Source organism: Benincasa hispida, chromosome 6, assembly GCF_027475165.1.
Source record: "Benincasa hispida cultivar pf3 chromosome 6, pf3_genome.v1.1, whole genome shotgun sequence".
Taxonomy (NCBI): Eukaryota; Viridiplantae; Streptophyta; class Magnoliopsida; order Cucurbitales; family Cucurbitaceae; genus Benincasa; species Benincasa hispida.
Window position 1 is genome coordinate 49289564 of NC_143483.1, and position 24882 is coordinate 49314445.

General features: G+C 35.7%; 1 protein-coding gene and 1 pseudogene across 1 annotated transcript; both read right to left on the reverse strand.

Moving 5' to 3' along the window:
* On the reverse strand, positions 1-1018 carry LOC150035738 (uncharacterized; annotated as a pseudogene).
* An 18874-nt stretch (positions 1019-19892) lies between these two features.
* On the reverse strand, positions 19893-23026 carry LOC120080563 (nucleosome assembly protein 1;3). Its single transcript, XM_039035260.2, has 12 exons — positions 22696-23026; positions 22552-22595; positions 22231-22326; positions 21982-22074; positions 21828-21906; positions 21686-21747; positions 21422-21606; positions 21109-21286; positions 20985-21028; positions 20612-20819; positions 20473-20490; positions 19893-20369 (listed from the first exon to the last, which is right to left on the reverse strand). Exons 1-12 carry the CDS (start codon positions 22739-22741, stop codon positions 20301-20303), a joined length of 1122 nt encoding a protein of 373 aa, XP_038891188.1. The 5' UTR covers positions 22742-23026; the 3' UTR covers positions 19893-20300.
* Between the last annotated feature and the right edge of the window lie 1856 nt (positions 23027-24882).

Below are 24882 nucleotides of genomic sequence, written 5' to 3' on the forward strand. Positions count from 1 at the left end.
TCAAACACCAAATGTCCTCTCGATTCTACACCTTAAAGATGAATGTCTATGGTTAAATATTTCTTTCTTACCTCTTAGTTGACTCCCATGACGAAAATCAAGAAGATGACATTTTAGCCGTTATAAGGACCTAGATATCCTTTCATTTGTGGATATCTAGCATCAATAAGATAATATTTACCTGTAAAATGCATAGTAATTTAAAAATATATATATATACTGTGAATAGTTTTATTTTAAAATTTTCAAAGCAAACCTTTAGATGGATGAGAAAAATTTAAATGAGGTCTTCGTAAATCTTCCATGATGAAGATATGTGAGTCATGAGCAGCACCTTCCCAACCAGCCCAAGTAAAAGTGAAGCACGTAATAAAATCACATACGGCCATAACATTTTGGGTAGTAATACCTTTTCTACCAATAAATGGTAATTGTTTATCTTTAGGAGGAACAATTGATATCTGGGTGCCATCAATTACTCCTATGCAATTTTTAAAGTATGGCCAATATCGATCATCACTTCTAATTTTACTTGGAGTTGCTCTAAATTGCGGATCACTTGGTTTATTGATGTCCACTGCTAAACGACAAACAAGTCTAATACCAAACTAAACCATCTAGAAACAGTTTGGCTCAAGTGTTAAAACCTTTCTTGAATCATTCTATTGGTTAATCCATGCCCTAATGTGATAAGGAACATGGCTAAAGCTTCTTCTGTTGGTACATCTGAAATACTTTTGATGCCATAATTTTGATTAAGTGTCATCAATAATTGAGTAAACACATGTTTTTCCATCCTAAATTATTGATGATACCTAACATCATGTCCACTTAAAATCTCTCGAACAAACTTGAAACCTATGTGAAATGAAGTCCTACATAGTTCTTTGTCAACATATTTTTCAAAATGACTCACAACTATTGTACATCCAATTTTAACTAAATGGTCAAATTCTTCATCGTCACCATCATCTAAAAAACTATTAGTATCATCAATATCAATCATATCAGACGACATTTCTGTTAACAAAAAAAACACACAATTAACCATAAATGTCTTTCAATCACATCAGACGACATTTCTAAACCAAAGCAATTTCAATAGTTCAAGAAAAAGAAACAACATGAAAATTAAAGTATTGATCTAATGAAGATTAGAAATTCACACCTAAAAGACTCAAACACAAAAAAGTATCAATGTTAAACTTTTTTTTTTTTAAGCCATTCAATTTTTTACTCAAGCTTCTTTATAACAACAAACATTTCTCTATTTTATCTTTTAGTAAAAACTTCAGTAGCCTTCATATACACCTCGTCACCTTCTATAATCCCAGACAAGCTCATTAAAGTATCCATTACTTCAAGAATATTATTTATTGGTTTTGTAATTGGTGTTTTCTTTCAATGAGGACATTCAAAATAATTCAACAAGGACAAAGGACTCCCTTCTGAATTTGATCACTGTTTTAGAGAAGTAGCTTCTAACCTTTGAATCTTAGCAAAGAAATACAAGATAAAGTTAAGCAAACCAGAGATCAAACTCGTTGAATCTTAGCTTTGACTATGTTTCTGTTATTGCTTCAGCCAAATTGTTTTTATTTCTCATTGAATCTTAGCTTTGGTTAATTTTTTATAGATCCAAAACAAGTGGTCTTTGAGAATATGCTAAAAAGTGGCCTATCATTATCTACTTCAATGAAACCAAAATTTTCTGCACAAATGCCACCTTCGCACATGCAAATCACCTCAAAAAGTGTCCCACCTCGTAGAAACAAAAAAATTGAAAGGCAAAAAACATAGTATGCACAAACAATCATCAAAATTCCAAAACATAGTTCAATTTCAATCCCCCCAATCCAGACAAATTTTAAACAACCCTTCCAACCGAAACCACCCAGAAAAAAAAATTTCAAAATATCCCCTTTTTTTCTCAAACGACAATCAAGCTCCAACTCCAATAGCCAAACTTCAACAAATTATCAAGGAGGTTGAAAATAAGTATTTTAGTGCTAGGGGTATTTTTGTAATTTAACCTATCTCTAGGGTTTTCTGCTTGTTTATTTATTTGAGCAGTGTCCTTGTATTCTGTGTATCAGAAAATAATGAAAAGAAGTCAAGTATCATGGTTTTTTCTCCCTATACTAGGGTTTTCCACGTAAAACTCTGTGTTCTTTTCTTTTATTTTTTCATCATGGTATTAGAGCACAACGATGAAACCCTAGCCATCATTAACGAGAATCAATCACAGTCTCCATTGGCAACCTTACAGGAATAAGTGGAGCCACCAGCGCCGACGTTACTGCAGCAATACAGGTCGTTGTTGAACGATACTTTCAGACCGCGTTACCCCACCTTCTTCAGCCGGCTTCATTCACGGTTGCAACAGGGCTTCATTCACGGTTGCAACAGCGCCGACGTTACTGCAGCAATAAGCGTCCAGTCGATTGGCTTCAGCCGCTGAGCAAAGATCCACCAAACGCGCGCTCAGATTGGCTCCAACTGCTCTGCAGAAACCCACCAGATGTGGTTGAATTAGTCGCAGTTGGATCACCACGCAGCCGCTAGCTTCGATCCAACCATCATCGGCTATCCGCGATCGCATCAACTCTAGTTCGTCCGTCAGGAATAGTCTGCAGATGAAGCCGATCAACATGACCAACCGCTAACTTCCTTCGACCTGCGCGATTGAAGTCCTACAACAAAGCTGGATTCACCCTTTCGATCACCCCGGTTTTCGTTCTTCCTTATGATCAGCAAGGCTCCTTCAATTTAAACAGCTTCACAGCTGAGCCAAGCAGCAGCTTCATAGTTGCACCAAGCAGCAGCAGTGCATTTTGCAGTCTGATTTTAATGGCTCGTGGCGAAGCCAGCACAAATCAGTCAATGGGCTTTTAGCATAGAGAGTCTTCTTCCTAGTTTCTCGAACAACAACCGGCTCCAAGGAATCATGATAATATAGGTCCTGTAAGTTTTCCTCCAAATGAGATCCAACGTCGGGTTGCCCATCTTTAACAATAGGTTGCAGCTTTTCGGAGTAGTTTTTGGTACAAACCCGCAACTAGCTCACCAAGATCTCTCTACCAATCTACCCGATGTATTCTGAGAATCCGATAAATTCTTTCCATGCTTTATCCACAACAAATATTTTGTCTGGATCGATGGGAAACTTTGTAGGGTTTATCATTGGAGAGAAGTTGGATGACTAGAACTACTTTTCATGGTCATAATCAATTAAGATGGCTCTCGAGAGATGTCATAAATTCATATACTTAATAGGAGAGATACCAAAATCAAGGCCTAGTGACCCTCAAGAACACATTTGGAAAGGAGAGGATTCTCTGTTGTGATCAGTCCTAGTTAATAGCATGAATCTCAAATTGGCAAGCCGTTACTTTATACTGCAACCGCTCGAAATATTTGGGATGTTATGCAAAATTATATTCAAAGAGACAAAATGGCTCTCAGTTGTACACGTTACGCAAACAGGTCCATGAATGTAAATAGGGATCGATGGATGTGACGTCCTACTTTAATAAACTATCCCTACTGTGGCAGGAGATGGACTTGTGTATGAGATGGTCCGGGATTGTCCGTGTGGGGGAGTACAACATTTCAAGATTGAGGAAAAAAATCAGGTGTATGACTTTCTAGCTTGGTTGAATTCAAAGTTCAATGCGATACGTAGTCGAATATTAGGACAGTGTCCCACATCCTCCTTCATGGGTATGGGACATCATATGCAACATATGAACCATAGTTCTTTTCTCCTCCACTAGATATAAATCATATTTATATCCCTTTCCTCCATTTAATGTATCTTATACATCATGTCAACTATATGATATATAATTGACCAGTTTAATCATATCATATATAATAAAACTTCCTCTTGTCAATTTGAACACTTCAAACTGACCCAAAAACTGATTCTCAACTTGAATTCATTGAGCTACCAAGGAGACCTTATGAACCTGTGGCTTGAAGTTCCAACCGTACGTGAATAGCTAACTAAACTCTTTAGCCACGAGATCCACCATCCATTAACTGTCAGGCACTTCACTAAAGACCGACAGCTACACTTTTCTCACCACAGATATATTTCTGTGTCCATCAGATATAAACAATCAATGGTATGATAACCGTTCACAGTTTACTATTTTGTCCCTATAGTTACATCTAACTTCTTAAGTACCAATGATCCCTCTAATGAACAAGACAACATAGTCCTACTATGTGTGGACACCTCTCGGGCCATGAGAAGGTGTGTGGCGCCACATCGTTCAAGCCTCAGAATCAGCCCTTAAGGAAGCAATCTATCTACTTACCCTACTTCGGGGAAGGAGTGGATTCGATCTTGTGTAGTTGAGTTCCCAACTTCCAAATCAGACAAATCCCTAAAGTGGTAGGTTTGAGTCAGCAATCGAGCCACTCGCACCCATGCAAATCAAAAGACCTCCCTCAAAGCTAGAAGTTCCCAACTCACTCAGGATTAAGGTTATGTTACCTATGGTCATCCTAGTGAAGCGAAGTCTCTGTCACGAACGATGTTATATAACGAGACCGATGAAAAAAATGGGATGGTCTTATACCAATTCCTTTGTATAAGATGCTCTCACTTGCATGTTTCTACATGAATGATCAGGATCATACCATCTGTAGTAAGTCACAACACTTGTAACTGTTCTACAAAGCGAGCCACATTTGTAGTGACACCAAGATAAATTTTTCCTCCCATATTCATATACTACAAATTATTTTGGTTATCACTTAGGCATGATCCACATGTATGTCTCCACATACATGCTTAAGTTACAATGACAACCAGGGATCTTAGTTTATTGGTTTGTGGTAAAGCAAATAAAACATCTCATGTTTCATAGACAATAATGAAGAAAATATCATATATTATTACATTACAAGCATTTGTTCAATATAATGTTTATAAACTACATGACCCAACGAGAGTTTAGGGCATTAACCCCAACAGTTCGGAGGATCATCTGGAAGAAGACAAATCAAGTGCCATGAATAACCCCTTAATCTCCTCAATAGATGTTGTTGCATTTACTACGAAGTCTTATAGGTTTGACAGTGATAAGCAGAATAGTAGAACCCCCCCGTGTGTGAACACTGCAAAAAGCCATGATATACGAAGGATCAGTGTTGGAAGTTGCATGAGAGACCTCCGAATAGCAGACGGCGTCAGTCACATGGCAAGTCAAACCCTGGACGCGCTCTTGTTAGTGTAAGTGCCATTGCACAATCAGGTATGATTCAGTCTTTTGGTCGTATTAGTGTCAATGGCAAAAAAACTATGGATTATTGATTTGGGAGCTACGAACCACCTAACTGGCTCATCTGATCAGTTTATTTCATACTGTTCGAGTGTTGGTAATGAAAGGATTAGAATTGCAGATGGGTCGTTTGCTCTGGTTGCAGGAAAGGGCCACCTTTCACCGTTTGAGGGTTTAATGTTACGTGATGTGCTACATGTTCCAAGGATTACTTATAACTTATTGTATGTCAGTAAAATTTCAAGAGATTTGGGTTGTCAAGCTATTTTCTCATAGGATCCTATTTTATTTCAGGATTTGAGCTCGGGAATGACAATTGGCACTGCCCGGCATGATAGGGGGCTCTATTTCCTGACTGATGATACTTCCTCTAGGGATTGATATAGGACTAGTTTCGTTTCTTCGTGTTATTCTATTTTTGAAATGATTTTATGTTATGGAATTTTCGCCTTGGGAACTTTAGTTTTCAATACATAAAATATTTTTTTCCTTCATCCGTTTCGTAATGTTAATGTTTTTTATACATGAAATATTTATTCCTTCATTTTTTTAACACCATGTCTCGTTTTACTCTCAACCTTACAAGCCATCCAGACCTTTCACCCTTATCCACAGTGATATTTGAGGTCCCTCTCCCATCACCATTGCCACTGGTAAACGTTGGTTCGTGATCTTCATTGATGACCACACTCGGCTTACTTGGGTTTCCATTCTTACAGATAAGTCTGAGGTGTCGTCTGTGTTCCAATAGTTTTATGCCACTGTGGAAACCCAGTTTAACACGAAAATCGCAATTTTGCGAGGTGATAACGGGCGTGAGTTTTTTAACAATTCTTTCCAGGATTTCCTAGCATCTAAGTGAGTTGTCCACCAAAGTTCCTGTGCCTACACTCCTCAGTAGAATAGAGTGGCTAAACGAAAGAATTGTCATTTGGTGGAAGTTGCTCGTTCCTTCATGTTGTCCACCTCCCTTCCTTTCTATTATGGGGGGATGCTATCCTTACTACCGCCCATCTGATTAATCGCATGCCTTCTCATATCCTAAACTTCTATAACCCCCTTGATTGTTTCAAAGAGTTGTACCCAACCACCCGCCTTATCCTCGATGTGCCCTTCCAGGTGTTTAAGTGTGTTATCTTTGTTCATGCCCATGGTCCTAATCGCACAAAGTTTACTTCTCGTGCTCAGAAATGTGTATTATTGGGTATCCTCTCCATCAACGTGGGTATAAATGTTATCACCCACCTTCTTGGAAATATTTCGTTTCTATGGATGTTACCTTTCTTGAGGACTAACTTTTTTTTCCCTATTAGTCATCTTCAGGGGGAGAGTTCTAGTAAAGAGACTAATTGGTCCACATCTCCAATACCATTAAAGTTGTCGTCTGATCTTGAGCCTATCTTAAGTAGTAACAACATGGTTCTCCCCACCAATCAAGTCTCGTGGATAACATACTTTAGGAAGAATATTAGGAAGGAAAAAGTTCCTCCTGTTACTACGCCGACTCCGGTCCATAAGTCTGACTCAACGTCAGTTCCAGGTACTTGTATTCTTGTCTCTAATGATATTGGTACTTGTGCTAAGAATGATACTTGCAGTGTGGGTAAAGATGAAGAAATTGTCAACAGTTGTGCCAAGGAGCCATGTGTAATGCAGATGCAGTTGAGAATAACAATGTTGAGGAAACGACTCCAAAAAGTGAGAATGTTATAAGGGAGGATGAATGTGTGAAAGATCCCTCGGAAGAAAAAGCTTTGGAGTAGACTACCAAATGTGGTGAAAGGTCAGACGAGATGAAAAGTCATGACGCTTCTCTCGATATTCCCATTGCTCTGAGGAAGGACACTAGATCCTATACGAAGTATCTTATGCACAGTTACATATCTTACAATAACTTGTCTCCCGAGTTCAAATCTCTCACCACAAGCCTAGATACAGTAATGATACCAAGTAGTATTGTTGTAGCAATGGAGATTCCTTAGTGAAAAGCTACTGTTATGGAAGAAATTAGGGCTCTTGAGAAGAACGGGACTTGGGATCAAGTCTCTCTCCTTGAAGGACATAAGACAATTGGATGCAAATGGGTTTTCACCATAAAATACAAGTATGATGGAACGATTGACAGATACAAGGTTAGACTGGTTGTTGAAGGCTTCACTCAGACATTTGGAATAGACTACCAAATGTGGAGTAGACTACCGAATGTGGTGAAAGGTCATACGAGATGAAAAGTCATGACGCTTCTCTCGATCTTCCCATTGCCCTAAGGAAGGACACTAAATCCTATACGAAGTATCTTATGCACAATTACATATCTTACAATAACTTGTATTGGTTTTTTTGGAGTAATTGTACTCTGATCTTCACTTTTTGTTGATCTTATCTTAATCCCAGGAAGACTTAGAGCTTATTTGGCAGAGAATCTAAAAACAGAAATTTGAAAACAAGGGATTAAATGAAAATAGAGTTATATTTCATATTTTCAGATATGTGTTTGGTAGCAAAATTCAGAAATTGAATTCTAATTTAAATAATTGCAAACTAGTTATAGTTACCAACTAAATATTAACTAATAAATAAACTATTATTAATTTATTTATGAACATATTTTATATTTAAAAAAAATTGTAAAATTAATATTATGTAATAATATATAATATATATGATAAATTGAAATTTTTGTCCCTATAGTTTGGAAGAGTTAAAATTTAGGTCTTATGATTAATTTGAATTTATACACTATGATTTGATAAAAGCTTCATAAATAATAGGATTTAACAAACCATAGAGACTATATGTGAAGTTCTATCAAACCATAGGAACTAAAATCTAAATTTTAAAACCATATGGACTAACTTTTAACTTTATCCTAACCATAGGAACCGAATTTGCAATTTAACCCAATTTATAATATATTACATAATAAATATTTTAATATTTTAAAAATTGAATTGTGTTTATAACATGACATATACTACATTTCTAAATGTTTTTAACATTATTTAATATAATTATGCATTTTAAATTTTAAAATTCAAATTATGGATACAATGAAAACATAAAAATGTTGTTTTCAGAATTTATACTATTTGGATCATAAAAATGGAGAACAGTTTTCAAAAATAAAATTCGGATTTTTTGCCAAACACATATTCACTGAATTCAATAAATCTGAAAACATAAAACAGAATATGGATTGCGAACCAAACATGCCCTTATATACTTAGTTTTCTCTTCTTTACTTTTATCTATCTCAGTATCAACTGTTATTCTGTGTTTATCTAGAATTTCCTCATTGAAGATCAAGTTTTTGCTTCTAAGTATTTTCCTATTTTGGACATCCCAAAACTTATATCCCATATCAGCATTGCCTTATCCAATAAAATAACACTTTTTGGATTGGTCATCTAATTTACTTCTGTCTGTAGCATCAATGTAAGGGTAAAACACACAACCAAAAACCTTTAGATAAGAAAAGGTATACTTGTTTACCGCTCTAGAATTTTTCAGGCAACTTCAAACCTAGAGATATGGTTGGACTCCTATTGATCAGATAGGTCGTCATGCTGATTACCTCTACCCAAAACGTCTTGGGAAATCCCACATGAAATCTCATACTCCTAGCACGTTCATTCAATGTTCTATTCATTCTTTCAACCCCACCATTCTGTTATGGTGTCTCTGAAATTGTCTTTACCATCACAATTCTAACATCTGCATAGTATCTTTTGAATTCCCCATCAACATACATCGTCATTGTTTGACCTCAAGTTTTTAACTTTTAGACTTATCTCATTCTCAATCATAGCCTTCTAAGTTTTAAAAACAAAAACAAAAAAAAATGATTTATGTTTGAGAAAATAAGTCCATACCTTTCTTCTTGAATCATTGATGAAGATCACATAATATCTGAAACCGGTAAGAGAAGATACTATATAAGGCCCCCATAGATCTTTATGAATTATCTCCAACTTTGTTGTTGTCCGCATTGTTCCTGTCTTGGAGAAACTAACACACACTTTGGCTTCCTAAATACACATCTCTCATATAGCTTTTGTTCGACTGCCTTTAATCCCTATAACTTTCCTTCAGAGTGAAAAATTTTCATACATTTTTTACTCATATGCCCCAATTTGTTGTGCCATAAATCAGTCTAACTTGAATTATCAACGACCACCATATCCTTGTCACTATTGTTGATATAAAGAATCTGTAACTTACTTCCTCGAGCAATTACTATAGCACCTTTAGTTACCTTCTAATTCCCTTTGCCAAAGAACATGTCGCATTAGCGGTGTGCAAAAATCGGACAAAGCTAACGAACCAAATCAGGTCAAACTGAATTAGCTAGTTTCGACCAGTTTCTTCACAACTATTGAAACTGGTGGTTCAAGACTTCAAAGAACTGTCCAATTTGGTTCAGTTTATGGTTTAATACTTCAAAAAATGGGCCAAAATCGAACTGATCCGAACATTATAAATATACTTAAAAAATAGTATTTTTATAGCCCATTAACCAATTACAATCAACCCTAGGCCTAGCCCCTTTGTTAAAAACGAACCCAATTATCATTTTGCATAACAAAACCCTAGTTTCTTAATTCCTTAGTTTTCTATCTTTCTTCCTCCTCTCTTTCTCTCATGATTCTCTCAATCTTTCTCACTCATATCTCTCACATCTTTTTCCTCACGATTTCTCTCCATCTTACTCCCTCATAGTCACACCATGTCGTCGGTTAGTAGCCACCGTTGAAGACTCTCATGTAAACCTCTAAGCTTGTTTTACTAAATAGTTATATTTAAGTTCTCTTAACTAAGTGTTTAATGCCTTTACAAGTAAGTGTTTATGATAGCATCATGTGTAATGTTGTGAAAATATGATGAGCATGTAGGTGTTGTTAAAGAAGAAGAAAAATTCTAAGTGTTAAAGGTAAGGCTCTCGGGTTCTTTAGAAGGTAAGAAAATATTCTAAGTATGGAAGGTTAAGTTCTTGGGTGAGTGAAGAAGAATTAACACTTAGAAGGAAAACAAAGATGTACATGCGATGAAATCATGTCAATATATGCGACAAGTCATGCCAGTTCATGCGACCAACTCTTCCAAATGACATGCTGCTAAGTGTTTAAGGAAAAAGGAATTATGTCTAAGTGTGGTCGTGGGGTTTTGGGAAGGTCGTGAAGGAAGTTAAGTTAAGGGTCAAGTATGACGTTAGCTGAAGCTAGAGAGTGGTATGCGATCAGCTCCTAATTACCATGCGACCAAAATAATAACCAAGTACCCAGTAGGTTATGGAAATGGATGAGGATCAGTTATTTACACAAGGCTTGCCAAGAATGTTTCAGGACAGACAGTGCGACGATGGTCAGTTATGCAATAAACAACGAAGGGACCCAAGTGATCACAAGCCCTATATGATGAAAATAAGTTGAGGATTTCAGTTTTAATAATTTGTTAGTGGGCTAAATGGTAGCCTTAGGAAAGGTTAACTAAGGATTAATGGGCCAAGTGGCATTTAATTAAGTAAACTTCTCATACAAGCCTAAGTTTAAATAGGCATAGCAAAGAACGAGACTGTTTTGCTAAATTTTCCAATGCCTAAAAGGAGTGTGAATGCTTGTTGAGGCTCTGAAGGTGCTGAAAGATTTCTAAGCAAGTTTGAGGAGATCTGAGAAGTTTCCAGTTGAATAAAAAGGATTTGATGCTCAAATTCTAAGGTAAGTGAGCTATGAAGTTTTAAGCAAATTTATCAAAAGGAAATTTAGTTAATTAATAGCTGGAAATAGAATTATGAAGTTTAAAAGGTTGAATATGAACTAGAGAGTTATGGATAAGTAAGCAGGCAATTGCATACGAAGAGTAAGCAAGCAGTTGGTTTGTCAAGGAGTGCAACAACACACAAAGGCGTGAAGTAAGGCACGTGAGGGTTGGTTGACACATAGGCACATAAGGGTGTCCTTGCGACCATAGAGCACCTAATAGAGAGGGAATTCGATCTCTAGACAGGAAAAAGGTAAAGTGGCTAAGTATAAGGGATGCGATGAACTCAATTATGATGCGATGATGATATGCGATAATGTTAAGTATTGTGTTAAGTTCAAAAAGGGAACTGCTAACACTAATCAAGGGACCTCTTCTTATTATAGGGACGATGTAAGTAGGAGAGGCTTACAGACCCCTTGGATAAGTAGCTTAGTGAGTGACAAGTTTTAATTAATGTTTTTCCAAAAATAGTTTTTATGAATGGTTTTATTGCATAGGCAATTTATACAAAGTTTTCATATCATGTTTTAGTGGACACATGCTTTTAATGAATGTTGATCGCATGATCCATGTTTCAAATGATGAAGTTATTTATGAATTTAGCATGCATTTTTCAGTAAGTTTATGCCATGTTTTACAGCATGATAAAGTTTTATCAAGGAATTTTATAAGCATGCTTATTGTTTTACAAGACACCATGCGATGATAATGAAACTATGAGAAATGTTTTAAATGAATGTATATTCTGCCATGAGCATAAATATTTTGAGCCTTGTATGAACCCTACTCCAATGTTGGTACCGAAGATATAGTAAGGTACACGGATTTCAGTCATGCTAGGGATCTCTGACACTGAAGGTATGGTAAGGTGGTCAAGACCCAATTCAGCTCTACGTGCACATATGATTATGTTATTGACGATGATGAGATCGAACAAAATGGCTCTTTCTCAAATAAGGTTATTAGAGATTGAGAAAAAGGGCTATCTCATATGTTCAGACAGTGGAATAGTAGTATTTTTTAGAAAGATGCTAATGAATTTTATTTCAGATTTTTATGTGATGTATTTTTACGATTCCAATTTCATTTTTATAACCCTAATTATGATTTTATAAATGTTTCAATGATAAGCATGTTCACGTTATTTATTATTTAAAGCATATTTTATTTAAGTTAGTCACTCAATGAGCATTTTAACCTCACTCTTTTGAATATTTTCTTCCTCAGGTAGTGGTCGAGGTCTTGAAGCCAAGTAGATCTTTTAGTAAGTCGCTATCCAAAATTTTCTCCAGAGAATAGTGTTTAGGTGGTTCACCATATCTATTTAACTAGGGTTTTGTCTGTGTGTATCATGGGAATCTAGGTAGAAGTACTAAGATGAGGATTGTAATTATAATAATGTATGTTACTAGTTTAACTGTAATGTGAATGAATGTGGATTTTTAGATTAATAGCACATGTGTTAACATGTTGTTATGGAATAATTCTTGGAGCAGTTATAGTACTGAAATGTTTATCAGATTGTCAGGTGTTAAGGATATAGGTTACAGAGTTTAGTAGGATAGTAGTTGTCACAAAAGAGTTGGAAATTTCTATCCTCACATCTCTTCTTGGATTTAGAGAGTAATCTGGGGAGGGATGTGATATCAAATGAATGTTTTTGTAACGTGTCACTCCAGGTCCCCAATGCATAGGGTCGATGGGAAAAAAGAAGGTTCTGAACATACACAAAAGTCCCCAGGTAGGCGGGGACGAACTTGCAAAATGAATTTGTTTATCATAAAGAGATTTGTTATTCTCGTTCATGGTTCGATATTCTGGCATTGAACCTAGTGAAAAATAAGTGAAAACTTTTCTGAGGAACGAAGCTTCCTCAGATCGTTGGTGAACAATATTATGAAACTGTGCAAAGAGATTTTTTTTCTTTCACACTGAGCTTTTGATATATACGTCCCATTACTAATTCAAGGGATTGTAAAGGGACTGAAAGAGCATATATCAACAAAGACTAATGCACCAATTGCAATACCCTACATAAATCAAACAAAGGAAAGCAGAACCAGCTAACTAAGAGTTGCGGGTCAATCTATTGGAGAACCGGGTACTCAACTACCCACGAAGCTCAATGACAATTGCCTCGCCATTACCAGTCAAGAGATGACGTCTTGGTGAGTTTTCTGGTGGTTTTTCTTATGATATCTTGTTGAAGAGAGATTAAGGGTTTCTTTAGGTAGTCAGAAGGGAGGAAAGCAAACAAAACCAGTTTTAAGTGAACCAAACCGACCTAAATCGAATCAGGTTGATTCAGTTCAAAAACCAAAACTAAAGCAAGCCGGTTCAAATTGAAGTATTGAACTATTTGCCAATTTTATATTCATGTACCGATCCCAATGACATCCAAAGGCTTTCCACAAAGTCAGAGCATCCTAAATTTCATAATATTTTCACCAGCTTCATTCTCCTCACAATCTTTACAGTTCTTTTTCAATTGTCTAATCTTACCACAGTTTCAACACTTAAACCTATTGTTTCTGGACTTGCTCATATTGTTTTTCAATTTGCCTCTGTTGCCACTATTTTTGTTGTTACTCATTGTCACACCTTGTTCCATATTACCCTCTTGACCTGGATGGAGTGGTGACTACAGCAGTTACCAACCCTTTTGCTGGAACTTACTGCCTATCTAACCTGTTAAATTTGCTCAAACCCTGAATACGTACATTTCATTAATATACTGAACAAATTAACTTAGAACTTAACACATTTACATTATAGAGTTTCATAGCATTGTTCTTACATGAATATTACAACTTAGTGAGCCCCATCTAGAATACTAGTCCCTATATGACACACATGTGTACTAACTAATACAGGTCTTCAATTAAGCTTCCTTCAACCTAACTCTTTGGGTGGCAGAGCAGCAGCAAAGAAATATTTTGGGAACTGGCCGCTACCTGAAAGGAAAACATTTGAAAACATGAGCTAGAAGCCCAGTGAGTGAATAATATTTAAAGCATAAATTTCATACATAAATTTGATATTAAAACTGAAAGCTTTAACTGAAAACATAAACTTGGCAACTATTATTCATGTCATCATCAACATCACATAGCACTTGCCTTACTTTGCTAGACTATGCCTTAGTCTATTAGTCTAGAGTGGCCCTTTTGCTCACTCTTTAACATTCTTTACTACATTACTACTTAACTGGGATGGAATCTTTTTGTTCACCTCCTAAAAACATAATTTGCATCCTTAGTTGAGAGAGAACCTTTACTCAGTTCTTCAATGTCAATCCATAGTTATTGTGAAGTGATCTCAACACTACCAATAACAACTTTTCATTCATTCGTGTGATTCTAGTTTACGTACCGTCATACCTTAAGTACTACTACTCAAATACCTTCCCCGTGTCCTTCAGTATCGAGCTATTCAAATCTAAGACTAAGCTTCAGTACCTTCTCATTTAGTTCTTCAGTACTGAGCTATTCAAATCTAAGACTGAGCTTCAGTACTTTCTCATCTGGTCCTTCAGTACTGAGCTACTCATACTAAACTTGCATATTTTTATCCCTTAATGACTTAGTTGCCCAAAAACATTCTATACTAACGCATCCTCATGTTCATTGAAAAGCATAGCATAAACATAACATTAATGTAAGATGCGTTGCTTGGTAACTATTTGAGAATAGTTGTCATAAATAGCTTTTAGTAAATATGCATTGCTAGACATTCATAAGCATTAACAATTTACTTGAAACATTTAAAACATTTAAAGTCACTCACAGTCTTTGGTAATCCTCTTCATGTATATGCTCACTATGCATTAAACACTTAGCCAAATTCTTAGGCCTTAACTTGACTAGACAGCAATTTCATTATCATGCGTCCATGGCTTGCTTTAGGCGTTTAAGCCTCCTATGCGACCAAGCTTTCAACCAACGCCTATTTCCCATTGCATAGCAACCTTTACGTCCATCGTTTAACTCATGCGCCCGTCTTGTGGCACATCAACGCATGCCCCATGCGTTCGTCTGGTCGTGCCCATGGACAATCGCATAGTAACCTTTGCACCCATCGTTTAGCTCATGCACCCGTCTTATGGCACATCAACGTATAACCCATGCATTTGTCTGGTTGTGCCCATAAACTCCAACACAACCTTGCCCTCATACCTTGTGCGCCTGCCTGCAGGATCCAACGCCCACACCACTTGCGCTTACGGCTTCAATATGTGTTGCATGGTCTAATGCTTCTCAATGTGTCCTTGCACCAATTCAGCCTCCAACGCATGCGCTCAACATCATCATCAAGCCCTTAAAGTTGCCTACTTGTTCAACCCAAGCAACTGCCTGCTTGTTCAAGATTCTAGATTTAACTTACAATTTTAATAACTAATTTTCTAGGCATTTTCTCAAGAAATTTTCTTCTACAAACATTCTCTAAAATTTCTTAGCAAGCTTAACTTAAAATTTCAGCTTAGAATTTCTTATGGTTGAGCCGAAATCCTCAGATCATCAAGAATGACCCAACTTACCCTAGAATTCGACTTTTAGCCGGATTCTTCATTCTCCAGCTCGATTCCGCTAGAATTTCCTTTCGGTATTTCAACCTTAGTAACTAGACGTACTCAGGGTTTGAATGGCTCTAGAATTACTCCATTTGCACAAGCGAATTTCTCCAACCCTCTCATTGAAATCGAGCTTCCCTTTTAAACTAGCAGCTGTATGTTCTCCTCTTAACATCAAGCTGCCACCTCATCCTTAAAGGATAATATCAAACCTGAATATGATAGCTGGCTTAGTTGATCAATCACTAAGATGATCCTTCCCTCTTGGTTATTGACGCAAGGGTCAGCTCCCAAGTCAACGCTTGCAACCACATGGCCGCATGCCTCTTTCACAATGCATCGCTCAATCTGGCTAACGCGTAGCTCACGTAGAGGCTATTGCGTCCCCCCTCTTTGGTCGCATACTCCTAAGCCAACGCATGTCCTAGCCCACGCATCGCTTAGTCTTATCATATCAACCAGTTGTTAGGCCTTCGCCTCATAGCATCACTTTAGCGTGCATTGAGTTTCAACGCCTTACGCACATCGCATACTCCATCGTCTAGTGTCCAGTGCCCAACAACTATCGTCTAGCGCTTGTCGTGCAGCTCATCGTCTAGCGCTGATGCTAATCGTACAATGCCAACGTCTCGTCACTTAACGTTATCGTCCAACGCATAGCGCTATCGCTTAGCGTGACCCTTCATATCGTCTAGCGCCACACTTTACCGCACGATCGCCTACCTCATCACATAGCATCGGTCATTTGCTAGATGATCGCCTACCTCATCGTGTAACGCCACTTATTTACTACACGATCGCCCAGTGCCCAAATACCCTTGCAAGCCCCTTGGCTATCGCAAGCCTTATCAACGCATCATACTTTCAACTCATGCGTTCATCCTTAGTACTAACGCATAGTTTATCCTTGCCTTCAACACTTAGCCTCTACAAGCCTTGGTTGCAACACATGCAACCTCATGCGTCACACTTCTCCATCAATGCATGCCTACACTTTGCTTCCGTACTTAGCCAATTTTCATTTGTTATATTATCTAAAACTCACCCTTGACTAATTATTTATAACACTTTGAATTTTCTTCCTTTATCTTCCTCCTTTCATAATTTTACTTAACACGCTTGTTACTCACTTATGTAAGAAAAATGGAGTACGGGGTTTACACTCCTTCCTCTATCCACATTCAATGTTGAATAAGAAGTGGAAACAACGCCTGAGTCTTTTCTGCGAATCTCTTCTATGAGCGCAAAGTTTTTAACCTGTTAAAAGTGAAATTTCTCTTTTCCACATGAATTTGAATTTTCGGTTTTCATGGTTTCCCAACTATCAGGCAATAATCTTAACAAAAGTATTGCATTTACTTCATCGAAAAATTCTAATTCAATAGCAACTAATTTGTTTATCAACAAACCAAATTCATTTAAATAGGCAGTGACTGATGTACCTTTAGTCATTTTCAAATTAAAGAATTTGGTTGCGAGATACACGTTATTGTTTACTCATACTTTTTATACATGTTCGATAGAGCTGCCAGCAATCCTACGGTTGTCGTCTCCTTTGCTACACTCAGGGGCGGATTTAGTATGGGTCCAATAAGGGCTTGAGCCCTCTCAACTTTATGCTCTTTATATATATATATATATATATATATATATATATATATATATAACTGGCATAATATCAAAATCATAGTTAACTTGATGGTAAATTTTCCTTCCATCTCCTTTAGATCCAGATTAAGCCCCACTTATTACATTTATTTTTACTAGATCATATAAGGCCCCCTGCCCCGTCAACAAAATTTATGGATCCGCCACTACCTACTTGTTAATGTCAAGTGAACGATAATCTCATATTTGACACTTACAGAAAGAAAAATCCAATCCATTAAAATAACCCATTTTTCATCTCTTTCCAACATTGTTATATAATTCAATCAGCTGTGATACCACTTGATAGGAGATAATAGTATATCAATCTAAATTAATCAACGGGACAATATAAATTATCTAACAAGCCTAGACCAAATTCGAGTTCCAAATTATGCGGAATAAACTAGTTGTAATTCATTAGAAGAATAGATAAATTAACCTAATCTTTCAAGCAACCAAAACGATAATAAATCAAGTTTAAGAGAAGAGAGATGAAACCCGATTTATATTGGTTCACCTCATGGAGGACGTCCAATTCTCACCAATGCAGATTCCACTTCGATTTTTCTCTCAAGAAAATTGCTCACGAATCATTCTTAAAAAAAACTCTCAAATGAAAGGGAAAAAAAATGCTCACGGTGAACGACCCAATAAATACCTCAAACCGACGGTATTTTTTATCTTCGACTTTGAACACAGACCTTTGAAGCTTCGGCAATAACAGAGAACTTACGCCTCGCTTGTGTTTTTCCTTCATATTTTCTTCTGTATTTATAAAGATCTTCACCGCCCGAATTCTTTCTTTCATGAGAGCCCACCTCCAAGTCAGCCAATAAGAAACTTGCTTAAGGGATTGCGCTCGGCGGTCCTACATCATATGTTCCAAAGACTGATTATATTTCACATAGTCAGATATCTATATTTCATACATATTTACTAATACGGTATAATTATATTTTACATGTTTAGATTATTACTATATTTCCATGGTTCGATTTACATTTAAAATATATATATATATATGATATTTACACATATTTGAGGGCAATTTGGATTTTGAGAATTTATCTTCTTTTTTATTTGAATTTTTTTATATGAAGCCACTTTGACAATGTAGGGCACAATCTGTCCCAAAAAAGTTGGATACGATCTATAAAATTCCTACGGTTTTGGGATGTCATTGATTAACCATCTTCAAATTCTTAACGATTTAACCCTTATCATTTGTCAGGCTATAAAAGAAGTGTGTCCTCACCAAGATTCGTGTAATTCTTGTACTTCTTCCTCTTCTAGCATCTACATATCTCTCTATTTTTTTTACTCGGTTTCTTGGGTTCTTGCGTTCTTTGCTGGTGATGACTATGGAATATGATAGGTTAAAGGTGAAGTTATTCTTTTATTTTTAGATTTAGAAGTACTTAAGACGAAGAAGATTGAATCTTTCTCCATTTATCTTTTTGTATGGAGTTAAGTTGTTCGATACTATATTTAAATTTGTTTTTGCGTCAATAGATGATTTAAGATAGTATTAGCGCAAGGATAACTCAATATTATTTCCTCTCCATTTAATATTGACTTCCACTTGTTTGACTCTTTTACTAATTTCAAATCTAGTGTTAATATTATAATTATTTAAGAAAGTTGTAACCCAAATACAATTATTTCAAAAACTAAGTCATACTTAGAGACTGGAAACTAGAAGGGGTTGGAATTACACCATTATTTGGATCATTCAAAGATATTTATTCTAACTTAATATGATTTTAAAAAAAAGAGCGGGTAATTGCAACTTTAGTAAAAGAAAAATTGAAAATTAGATTTACTTTGCAAACATGTCAAAAAAAAATTAGCCTGAAAATTTGATTTTTACGTAATTGTTATATGATTTTTATGTCGATTGCTATATGATTGTCACATCTGCAATTACAAAAAAATTGAAGTCATGACTTTGATTTCTTAAAATATATTTATAATACCACATAAATTTAAAAAAAAAAATAGATCTATTATTAAAAAGTAGGTGCGTTCTAATTTTAGTTTAGATTTTTAAAAAATAGATATATATTTATTTCCAAATTTTCCGTCCGTTAATTTTTCGTATATGTTTTCAATTTTCTTGTTTGGCATTCGTATTAAAAATAATCTGTAACCTGCGTCATCGAGATCAAAAGGCACTCGTCGACGGCGGGATCCATATTGATGTCATGGAAAAATTATGGCAATCTGGAATCTCCAAAGCCTATAAAGCCCCAACACTAAAACAACGGGAAAATACTACACTTCTTAAATTTTGAGTTAGCTGTTTTAAAAATTCGAAACAATCGTCACAATCCTTGAATCATCTTTCATTGCTTTTATTAAAAACAAATCAAATGAAGAAAATTTAAATACTAATCTTTTATCAATTAGTTTTGCGTACGTCAGATAATTACAACATATATTCGAAATATATTAATACGTAATTCAATTAGACCAGAGTAAAGGCATTAAACTTATTTAATCAAATATTACATTAAAATCAAATTAAAGAACCCAACAGCAAGTCAGCAATAACCAATAACAAGAGATAATGATGAATTGAAACGCAAATTATCGAGCAGATAAGAGGCAAAAGGCGATACTAAGAAGGGATCTCAATATATAAAATAAAAGCAACATCTTGTAGTAAACAAGCTCAATAAATATAACTTCACATAGAAACTAATCCCAACTTCCCCAACAGACAACGCAGCAGAGCAAAAACCCATTCCTCTTCACAAGCCAGCGACAAATTGAAGAAAAAATAATAATAATAATCATAAAGGAAAGGGAATGGACTCCTATCCTAAATCCCCTTTTAGTACCAAAATACATGGAAGAAAAATTTGAAGTGAAAATCATAGACAAATAGAGAACCCATAAAAAAACTGCAGACCCGTTCCCCCTTGGCCCCTTCCCCCCCCTCTCACTCGTTCCAACCAAAAATTACTTGTACAGCGGACCATCAAAAGACACAAGACAGTCCCACCGACCAATCAAATTCATTTCTACTGCTGCTTGCATTCCGGAGGCCTCTCCCCCTGCTGTCCATCTCCAGCCGCTGCTCTTCCACCCTTCTGTAGACACCAAAACAAAATTACAACAATAATATGTGAGATATACGCACATTTGAACATGTTAATGGACAGATATTTGTTCCACTATGGAATGGAAGTGTACCTTGTTCCCAGCTGATGGCTGCTTCCACCGCAACACAGACCGAATCCAATCATAAAAGTTAAAAGATGCCAATTCCAACTAATAAAACAAAATGGAGAAGAAAATATACAAAATAGGCCGGACCAAATTGACATCATACCTTTTTCCTGGACTTCCCTTCATCTTCATCCTCATCATCTTCATCCTCGTCATCCTCATCATCCTCATCCTCGTCTTCATCCTCTTCATCATCATTGTCTTCGTCATCTTCATCCTCATTGTCCATGTCCTCAAATTCCTCATCTTGAATAGCCTCCCCTGTAAACCATGAGACAGCATGCGGAATAATCTTGTCCCGAATGGTTGACCTAAGGACAAAATAAACAATTTTTAAGAAATCAAATTCCGCCCAACACTTGATATCCATTTAAACAATAACGCAGTCTCACATTTTAAATAACTCTACCACACAAATATAGACAAGTCAACCTATAGTACAGAGCTAATTAATATATCGATTGTCAATAACTTACCCAATATCATAATCTTGCTCCATTTGATTTTGAAGCTCCTCAGCCTGAAAAAAGAGAGTAGAAATAAGAGCACAGAAACAGCAAGGCAAAATGATTTTTCACTCTAAAGGGATAATAAACCTACAGTATCCTCATCGATATCTTCATCATCATCGGGTACTTGAGGTGGACTAAAAAAGTTGAAGAAACTTTCACAATTTTCAGTCTTGGTGATTGGCTTGGCATTCTTCGATCCCTTTTTAGGCTTCTTCTTAAGTAGTTTCTGAGTAAGGCATTTTCCTGGATACCATTCAATCTCAGTTCTGCCAACAAGAGATTATCATTTTCAGTTGAAGTGTAATGAAGAAGTTTATAACATGCCATCATACACTATATAGCAAAAATAATCAGTCTTAGAAATAGAATCTTTAACCACTGATGAGGTAGAATGAAATTACCCAATTGCTTTCTCAAGAATTGGTTCATCTTCGTCGATCATGTGGTATGTCTTTGTCAAGACTGAATTCTTAAAGAAGGGATTAGTTTCAAAATAGAACTCAAGCTTGAATCCTTTGGGATTGTCTATTCTACCCCACTTGATATCTTTCAAGTATTTGAGAGCTCCTTCATCACGCTCGGTAATCTAGAATAAAACCAAGAGATTCAGATAGACAGTAATGTAATATGTCAGACAATTCTTCAAACTAGCACAAAACACAAACCTCCTCAGCTAATACTTCATTATTCTTCATAGCAGTAAGCCAAAAATCGGGGACACCTTTCTCTGCAAGAGCAAAAAATACTTAATACAAAAAAATTAAATCACATAGAAAATCAACATGTCAAATGACGGCATAGAATTACCTGCTGCATCCTTGTCCTCTGCGGCAGATTCTTTTGGAACTCCTTCTGCTTCAACAACACCATTTACAATGTTGAATCGCTGTAGAAACACGGGAACTAATCACCAACTAAACAAAATTGTAATATTATGACGCCTAATAGGATATATTCACACCTGAGAGTATAGTGGCTGATACAATTTCTGATATTTAGCCTCAAGCGCCAACCTTTCCTCAAAAAATTTTGCTTCTAATTCGTCATGTTGGCTCTGTTAAACGGAAAGACTGATTAAATATAACCCAATGAAATAGAAACAATGCGTGGATTTCTCTAAGTCGATACCAAGCAATTAGAAAAACCACAAAAGCAAGAGACCAACAAGTTCACATAATGAATATCAAACAACAGGATAAATTATACTTGCCTGGATCTCTCTTAGCACCTCAACGCGCTTACGAACAACAGGTGATAAATTCTCGAGGACATCGGAATGCTGTCCAGCGAGACTCTGTATCTTATTCTGCATAGAATCGAAACCCCATGTAAAGTCAACCACAGCCAAAACCAAACTTCATAAAATTTCATCCAACTATTGTTTCAGACTACTAAACGAGTATGCAAACAGCCATTCAAATGCGATAAAAGCAAAAACGAAACACTAAGGCGGAAGAGTATATTCCTGATTCTAGTATCATCCGAAAACAGTTTGACCAGAAAAGAATATAAGAGAATCAATTTGAAGTACCTTAAGAGCGTTGACGAGGCCTGCTCGATCCTCCTCATTAAGAGCTTTAAAATTAAAAACGAAAAACCCATGAAATTAGTTCATGAAAAAAGGAACGAGCAATGGAAGATGGATAAAGAAAAAAAAAAGGATAAATTTGAATACCAGAACCGAGATCCGAGACGTTGAAGTTATCCTTGTTGTTGCTCATTGAGGATACTGAGCAAAAAGAGGTGCGGAGAGAAGGGAGAGAGGAAGAGAAGTCGGAAACCTAAAACCCTAGATTGAATACGAGCGAGGAAAAAGGAGTGAAAAGGGCCGCCTCAACTCAATGTGGCCGACCTTTAAAATACCACACTCGTTCGAGACCTATCACCCATCCCATTTATTTCCATTTATAAGGAACCTCCAGCGGCGCCGAATTTTTGGAGAAAAAATATCATTTAATTAATTTTTAAATTAAATTATCGGAGGTGGCCATCCTTCAGGATTTGGGCTGGGCTTGTTTCGGAGTTAGGCCCATGTATTTTCTACCAACAAATACAAAACGTTTTTGGGTTGATTGGACAAATGGCATATATACATACATATATATATATATATATAATATACACAATGGCGGATAAGAACGGATAAGAAAAAAAAAGGTAAATTTTAAAGTTTCATTTGGAAAACTGATAAAAAAAAATTAAATTATAAAAATAGCAAAATGAATTTAAATCATAGAAAATATTAATTAGTAAAGGACCAAACTACCCAAAACTAATAAAAATGAGTACAAATAGACAATGTTTCAAACAAACTTAAAAACCGCAAATACACTCTATCTAAACATTCTAGATGCAAAAAATTACAATCTCAACCAAAAGCTAGCTAAAAAACAAATAACATAGCCAAAAACTTAGAAAGGATTCCAAAATCCAAAAATCAGCCAGTATGGTCCTCACCGACAACCGATTGGCGGCTACTTCTTTGATGGACGACCATGATGGTGTGCTTGCAGTAGAATGATAACAGGTGGTGGCATGTGACTACTTAGAGAACCAGTTGGTGATGAGCAAAAGAAGACCTGACAGTCATGCAAGCCGAAATGTAGCAGATATGGTGATGGTGAGAGAAGAAAGAATGAAAGATTCTAAAGGAGGAGACTCAAGATATGACTGTGGCGATGAGGGTGTGTTGGCATCAATTTTAAAGGAGAGATTGTAGAGATATTATGACTACAGACTTGTTTCAAATGGAAAATAAGAACGAGAGAAAGAAAATGGTGGGATGAGAGGAAAGTAAAATAGAATTAGTGTTTTCTAATATTGAAGGAGAAGAGTGCTTAAATTTTTTTATTTTCCACGAAAAATTATAAATATATTGAAACTTGGAATTGAGGGTTAGTTTTTTTTAAAAAAATGAACATTGGAGAACAAATCTTATTAAAATAATAAATAGGTATATAAATATGTTTTATATACCAATGATATAGTGTTATATCTTTAGATTACATTTTAAAAAGTGTAAACTATATAATAGTTATAATATAAACAAAAAATATGAATATGCTAACAAAACGTATAAACAAATAAAAAAGAATAAAATAAAACATAATCGGATAACAAAATATAGATTCAAATGGATATTATTGGAGAAAAATTATCTCTAAATTAAATCAAGAAATACAAAAAATATCACATAACTACATACTACAATATAATTGTATGTGTAGATGTAGATTAGTTAATCTCATAACTTCATGTTACAATTGCACTGTGAAAATCTATATTAGTTAATTTTCAGAGCTCAACGAAGACAAACTAGCAATATGTCTAACTTTATATTACATTTTAAATTTGATAACAACATGTTTAAATAAATAAAAAAATTAAATAAAACTAAATTTGGTAACAAAAAGTTAAACCAAATTAAAAATAATTAGATAAACCAAATTTGATAATAATGTTCTCAGAAGATTGGAGTGAATGATATGTTTCTACTGAATTTTTATTCAAATATAGTGTATTTGAAAGACACATTAAAGAGTAGTCAACCAACACACAAAAATCATAACTCCAATCCTCTGGCAATGTCTAACTCTGATTCTCTCCTAATGAACAAGAGTTCATATTTTTTTACCAAAAAACGAAAAAATTTGATTATAATAATGAAGTAAAAGAAGATTGAATCGTCATACAAGAATAGATGAAGAGAAAAATAGGAAAATTGATTAATCAATGGATATAATCGTTTGGTAACACTACAAGAAAAATAGGCTATCTCGACGCCTAGAAAGGTTGTCGGGAGAACGGTTATCGGGAGATATGGTCTCTCTCGATGATGTAAGAAAGGCATCGGGAGTTAGAG